Source organism: Caenorhabditis remanei, chromosome IV (assembly GCF_010183535.1).
Source record: "Caenorhabditis remanei strain PX506 chromosome IV, whole genome shotgun sequence".
Classification (NCBI taxonomy): domain Eukaryota; kingdom Metazoa; phylum Nematoda; class Chromadorea; order Rhabditida; family Rhabditidae; genus Caenorhabditis; species Caenorhabditis remanei.
Genome location: NC_071331.1, coordinates 3,795,899 through 3,803,593, shown reverse-complemented (window position 1 = coordinate 3,803,593; position 7,695 = coordinate 3,795,899). Strand labels below are relative to the sequence as shown.

General features: G+C 33.3%; 1 protein-coding gene across 1 annotated transcript; it reads left to right on the top strand.

The window, feature by feature from the left end:
• Positions 1-1,184: 1,184 nt before the first annotated feature.
• On the top strand, positions 1,185-4,345 carry GCK72_012374 (uncharacterized protein; the record flags this gene model as incomplete). Its single annotated transcript, XM_053729059.1, has 4 exons — positions 1,185-1,314; positions 2,375-2,536; positions 3,262-4,037; positions 4,163-4,345. 4 exons carry the CDS (start codon positions 1,185-1,187, stop codon positions 4,343-4,345), a joined length of 1,251 nt encoding a protein of 416 aa, XP_053583831.1.
• Between the last annotated feature and the right edge of the window lie 3,350 nt (positions 4,346-7,695).

The window sequence follows — 7,695 nt, the reverse complement described above, 5'->3', positions numbered from 1 at the left end:
ACTAATATAACAAAAACACATTTGTCATTTTCATGAGTGATTGAAACCGAAAACGCACGAAACTTATTCGGACAGCTGCTGTGGAAAACCAAACCTGAATCTGAACGTGTGAAATCTAAGCAGTGAATAAAACATAAAAATTTTGAGGCAAACTGATGTGAGTAATACAAAATTAGATTTTTGGTGTATTTCTATTGTCAGATTTATCTGCTCGATTGTTATCACACCTGATCGAAACCGAAATACAAATTCTGGTTCTGGCTTTAAACATGTTCAGACGTGAAAATGACAGTTTTTATGTTTAGATTTGAAGTTTTTGATTTCGGAATTAGGTTTAGAGAGTATTGAAATATATTTGTTTCTGTAATCTCACTGTTTTTATTCAAAATTCTGATTTCAGCACACTGTGCAAATTTTCTATGTACATACATATGTACCTATGATATTAATGATTTTTTTTCAAAATAACAAGTTTTCGATAATTTTCCGTTTCATAACTTTTTTTAATATCAATTATTGACAATGGCGAATTTTTAAAAGAATTTTGGGTATGTAATGAATTAATTGTTTGAAAAACTCACTTAGAAAAATTTATAGACAATTGAAACAGGCCTGCTTTACAGTTTTAAATAATTTATGTAATTAGAGGTTCTCAATTTATTGATTATGAACGACGGTCCCGCAGCAAACTCGAACCCCACACTCTTCTACTTACAACATACTTGAAACTGAAAATTCCAGAACACTCATTCCATCATCTGTCAGTTTTGCTGAGCGACCAAACCACCTTGTCCCAAACCACAATTTCTCTCTTTCCTCTTTTTCTCACTTTATTTTTTTGCAACACGTGCGTAGGAGTATCATTCACTGATAATTTACTTTCTGTCTCTTCCAACCTTATCAGTATGTGTCGAGTTCAAACATAAGGTAAAAAAAGTTGATTGGCTACAAAAAATGAGCATTTGGGATGGCGACAGTCAAAATAGTGATTTTTCAGCAAGTGCCATAGAGCGCGAATGCATTTTCCCATATTCTGCATATTTTAATACTTCCGAATGCTATCACTCTGATCTTTGCCTGATTGATAACAAGTAATCTGAAATGATGACTCTGGAAAAGTCAAACAAAAAAAGATTATAAAATGTCATGAATTTCACATTTTATGAGTGCATTCTTATTCCAAAATGTATCGATTACTACTGCTCTGTGTTATATTATGTGGCGTGACGAATGCGAACAAAGTGGAACAAGTTCATCTGAGTTTGAGTGGGAAGATGGATGAAATGGTGGTGACCTGGTTGACACAGGGACCATGTGAGTTTTTTTCGTGAGTGAATATGGCTGAAGAAGTGAAACGGATAGCTTGATAAATGAATATGAAGAGTATGAGAAACAGTTAGAAGAATAATATTTAACGGAGGACCGAAGCAATATTTTTGATTTTAGATTATCATACTTCAGACAATTTTAAGAAACTTTTATCATTGAGGCGTATGCTGAAAATAGCTTTAAACGCTACATTTCCCGTTCTCCTGACTCAAAAGGAGCTTTGGTAAAAGAGCTTTTCAGCGCGGCCGTGTAGTCCTCCGGAGAACGGGACTTTAGGGCGTTTAGAGTGTTTTTTGGCATATGCTCCAAAGATAAAAGTTTTTTTTTTAAATTTTCAGAAGTATCGGAATTCGCAAGAAAAGATATGGCTTTTTTGATACATTGGCCAGCATAAAAAAAAGTAATACCAGTGAACTTTAAACTTTCCAGTTATAGGCTATCCACTTAAATTTCCATTTAAGCCTTTGGACAGTAATTCTCTTATATGAATTCAAATATTTATTAAACCTTTAGGCTCCGCCTCCAAAACAGAACAATTTTTTTCGGATTTTTCGAAGGTTTTCAAAAAGTTTAATTGCGAAAAATTATTCAGACAAAAATTTTTCGGATAGTTTTCAGAAAAACGGTTCTTAGTGTTTTGGAAATTTTTCCTACTTTAAAAAAATTAAGCAACAAAATAACTATAGTGATTTTTCAATTTTTCAAGAATATTTTATAATTTTGTACTCAAAAACAAGTTTCTGGGGGTCTGTTTTTAAAATACTCATAAAAACTCAAGATTTTCACCTTCGAAAAATGAGTTTTTTCAGACAGCTTTCTTAAGTTTTTTTTTTCGACTTTTTCGATTTTTTCCTTTTCTTCGCACAGCCCTTTTAAGGCGGAGCTTACCACTCAAATCAAAGTTAATTTTTTCACTTTCACAATGACTACAGTAGAAGGGCACAAAGCAAATTTCAGCTATTTAGAAGCACAAAATAACCCGAGATTATCGTCACTACACCACCATCCTCTTAAAATTTAAATGTAACAGAAAACAAAATTCCAGTACCCAACGTGACGCCATACGTGACATACGGTCTCTCCAAAGACTCACTTCGATGGACTGCAAAAGCCACGACGACTTCATGGAAAGATCAAGGATCCCACGGATATATCAGATATACTCACAGAGCAACGATGACTAAAATGGTAGCTGGCGATGTTTATTGTGAGTTTTTTTCCGTTTTTTACTGTTTCAGATTTCACTAGGGAAGGATCCCGAGTCAAGATAGAGTTACAGGTCGAGATATATATCACTAGAACGGAAATTTTGCGCTGATTTCAAATATATATTCCAATTTTGCTAAACGATTCTCTGAAAAAAGTTATTTGCGTTTTTGTGGCTTCTCAGTGCAAAAATGAGCATTTTCAAGACTCCCAAAATTAACGTTTTTCTTTTTTTTTTCAAATTTTTTTTGTGCTGTACGTATGATTACGGATGTAAAGATGATTTGGGCAATATATGATTTCAGAAAGTATTTTCAGAAAAATTTTTGTGTAGTTTCTTAAATTTTCAAAAATGACGCATCTACAAAAAATTTGTCTGAAAATTTTCTGAAGTTCCAACACAAACAATACAATTTACATGATTGGAACTGCACCTACAACACAAAAAAATTTGAAGAAAATAAGAAAAACGTTAATTTTGGGAGTCTTGAAAATGCTTATTTTTGCACTAAGAAGCCACAAAAACGCGAATAACTTTTTTGTCGAGATCGTTTAGCAAAATTGAAATGCAGATTTGAAATCAGCGCAAAATTTCGGTTCTAGTGATATATATCTCGACCTGTAACTCCATCTTGACTCGGGATCCTTCCCTAGTCAGTTTTCTTTTGACTAGTTTTTACTTTTTAGTTGGTTGAATACGCAGTGTTCTCTAAATTTACTTTCCAGACTACAAAGTGGGCAGCTCTCAAGACATGTCCGACGTGTACCACTTCAAACAACCCGACCCTTCCAAAGAGCTTCGTGTTGCTATCTTTGGTGACTTGAGTGTCTATAAAGGGATGCCAACAATAAATCAACTAATTGATGCTACTCATAATGACCATTTCGATGTAATCATTCATATCGGGGATATCGCGTATGATCTACATGATGATGAAGGAGATCGTGGGGATGCTTATATGAAGGCGATCCAACCATTTGCAGCGTATGTTCCCTATATGGTGTTCGCAGGGAATCATGAGTCGGACACTCACTTCAATCAAATAGTAAACAGGTTTACTATGCCTAAAAATGGAGTCTATGACAATAATCTCTTCTGGAGCTTTGACTATGGGTTCGTTCACTTCGTCGGATTGAATTCCGAGTATTACGCCGAAAAAATGACAAAGGAAGCAAATGCTCAATACAAGTGGTTGCAAGAGGATCTATCGAAAAATAAGCTGAAATGGACAATAGTAATGTTCCATAGACCATGGTACTGTTCTACTAGGTCATCTGGTGGATGTGATGACCCTACTGATATGCTTTCAAGAAAGGGAACCACTGACTTGCCGGGATTGGAGAAGTTGTTGAAGGATTATAAAGTGGATATGGTGCTCTATGGACATAAGCATACGTATGAGAGAATGTGGCCGATTTATGATAAAGTTGGATATAAATCGGGAGACGCTGGACATATCAAAAATGCAAAGGCACCGGTGTATATTCTGACTGGATCAGCGGTAAGATTTTAATGTTTCTAGGACCTGATATAGTTTGGTACAGTCTCCAGAAACTGTTACGAACCTGACATATGTAGTTTGCTAGAACATTCTCTTGGATTCTCCAGAAAGAACATTGTTTCCAGGGCTGTCACACGCATGAAGGACCGTCCGACACGACACCCCAATCGTTCTCTGCAAGCCGTCTCGGCCAATATGGATATACTCGTCTGAAAGTGTACAACTCTACGCATATCAGCACGTATTTTGTGGATACCGATGACAAAGTTGGGAATTTTTTGGATCGGTTCTATTTGGAGAAGGATTGATTTGTGTATTATACTTTTTTGTTGTATTTTTTTGTATATGTTTCGCGGTGGAGATAAAGAACGGGATAAAGCTTGGGAATTGATGTGTGAGATGGTGGCAATGATGCACATACGATTTGAATGCCAATGTGATATCATAGAAACAGTATTATTTTGAAAATCTTCCTAAACCTTAAACACACCCTATCACGAAAAAATGCATGGTGAGATCCCACTAATGGTCAAAATATAGATACATATATATTTACTGACCCACTTTCATGAAGCGCAAATATCAAATTTCCTTTTGGTGGTATTACTGGAAATAATGATATGGAAAGTTTATCGTCAATTTGAAACAGAAGAAAACTGAATGCGTTTTTTTTTTCGGATTCTCAAAAAATGATTCTTTGCAAAATTGACGTTTCGTCACTTGCCATTTTGCAACTATTCCTCTCACAGCTGCACAGATAATTTTTTATTTGGGTCAATTTGACATTTCGAGTTTCACATAAGAACACATATGTATGAAACCAATAAAATAAAAAATTGGGTCAACTGACATCTTTCTTCAAAAATTATTAAAACTTGTATGGTTGCGCAACGGCATGGTTCCGAAATTGATAGTTGCGAAACGTCGCTCAAATAATAAAGTCAAGATGTTAACACTAACAAAAAACTTCAATTTTGAAACATTTTTCTGTTTATTTGAAACAGGAATATTTTAACGAAAACCTAGCGACTGCAACATTTCTACGAACTTACTATTAGTTTACCATTACAATTTTCGTCTTGACCTGTTTTTAGGTGTTTTAATGTCAAATTGTTTTTTATTCTCCAATGAAAAATCTTGCGTTAAATCTCATTTGAATCAGAAATGGGGCTCTATAAGACGCCACATTTTTGAAATTCAACCTAAATCATGAGAAAAATCGGAGAATGTGCTGAAGATTAGCCATTTTGAACTGAAATCGATTTATTTAACTAAAATAGTGATCAGATCCAGATTCTATACAAATTCTGCAACATAAATCCAATACTTTTCTCAAATTCTGTCAAATTTCTCGTTTTTTGCGTATTGCGTTCACTGACTTCCAAAGACTGAATTCATATTACTATGTATTGCACATGAAAATGTAGGAAATTGTTTTTTATATCTGTCTCAAAAATTTTCAGTCAAATTGATGTGGTTTTTGTAAAGTTAGAGCGTTTCAAACGTTTGCCCTACTTTTTTTTCAAAAATAGCAAGAGACAGTATTCAGCGTGAAAGTTCAGATGATGTGGAAAAAAATAATTAGAACATTTCACGCGTGACTTTTTTCAAAGAGACCGTGGCGTAGATAAGATCTGATAAAATAAAATTCATTCCAACTCATATTCTCGTCGTCTTCAAAATGGGAGAGGTTCATCCGTGCTGTTTATGTATTCTCTGTATCCTTATTCCGGTGAGTTTTCAACTTTAAAGTTTAGAACATGTTAAAGACTGAACATGTGTACTGCTACTATTTTCAAATAAGAAGTTGTTGAAAAAGAAAATTTTCTGTTCCGGTAAAACCATTTTGAAAAAGAAACTTTGAAAACCTAATTTATAGCCAATCGCCGTGTACCTCAAAAAAGGAAATCGTTGTTGTGCAGCTGTCTGGTGCAACTTGGCTCTCTGCTATCTTCTTTATATTCCTGGAGTCATTCATGCTATCGTCATTTGTTATTGCAAACCATAATCGGAGAAGAGGATGTGAATGAAATTTTAGATTAGTAGTGTGTGAGGAAATAAAGAATTTTAGTTTCACATTTTCTTTAACATCGAAACTAGTTTTTCAAATATGGTAGGCATGGCGGATGATAAGACAACCACTGAAAAATAAATAAAAACCTGATTTTCATGGAAAAATTGCAAGACAGATGGTATAATTGGTTTAACACGATTAAAATAAATTTGCGAATTGTTTGTGTTTAACGGACCATTATAAGTTCTGAGTAGAAGTTCGAAAAATGTTATTATTGAAACATGAAAAAATGGTTTAGAATTTCTAGTAGTGTTCTGAACAAAGCATCATTATCAGACAAATCACAAGAAAAATGGTTTCTGTTTCAAGTTGTTCTAATGTAAAATGTTATTCATGCTTTTCAAATTAACACGCAATTATTGACTGTTTAACTTCGTATTTAGAAACTGTCAATGAGTTTTGTGGTATTTTTAAAGTGTTGAAATTATTAGAATAATAAGAAAACAGAACAGCTCTGAAAATCGTTACACAGCTATACAAACTACTTGCAACAGTGATGAACACTTTCGTTGTTGAATTTAAAAAATTATATAAATTGCCATTTTCATCTAATTTAATTTATCGGACCTAAACAGAAAAGTTAAAATTTAGTAACTAAAAACAAATGTCGGAACATTTCTGGGCAAGTTGAAGCAGAAAAAATGTGAAAAGCTTTCCGAAAAAGTAAAAATGTTACCTGAACTTCATTGATACTACTGTAGTGCCATCTTCATTTTTTTAATCAGCTCATCAAATTTCCAACAATACACGATTTTGGGAATGGATTACTTAAATTTCGGTTTGTTTGAATATAGTGACGAAACGGTTTTTTATTAGTTTTTAAATTTATGCAAAGGTTACCGAATAAAAAAAAGCTACAAAAATGTGAAGTTTGAAAAACTTCACTTCACATGGATGAGCTATAACAGGAGTTTTTTCAAAGTGTGTTTAGAATCGGGAGTCTCGAAGAAAAACTTTAAAAGATCAAAAAGAAAAGAAAGTATTATATCGACGAAACGAAAAGCTTGAAACATTTCTGATAAGATGGAAACAGAAAACTTGTGATTCAAAATAAACTTGATCGATTGATCCTTACTAATAACCGGCAATTAACTTTTATTATGTGAATAATTGCAGCGTTTATTGTTCTTAGAAGTGATCTCGTAATAACTTCAGAGTAGAAGTACAGAACATAAATAAATGTTTATATTGAAACAGGACTTTTCCTCAATTTTGTCATGTAAAAATATTTGTTCAGCTTATTTTGGCAGTATTCATAAAAAAATAATAGACTGGAAAAATCGTTGAAAAATAAATTGAAAAATGAGATACACAGAAAAAATAGTTTTTGTTTCAAGTTGCTGTAAAATAGTATTTCATTCGTGGTCTTTCATTCATTCATGGTCTTTCATTCATTCATGGTCTTTTCGTTATTTCATGAAGGTGATCAATAAATATCATTGCGTTCTTGAAATTTATTAATTCGAAAAACATAAAATCAAATCGCTTTACAACTCTAAAATCATCTCTGTTATGTAATTGTCATAAACATCGAACTGTATTTACCTACTCAATGAGGAGATAACTAGTGTAAATTTGAAAATC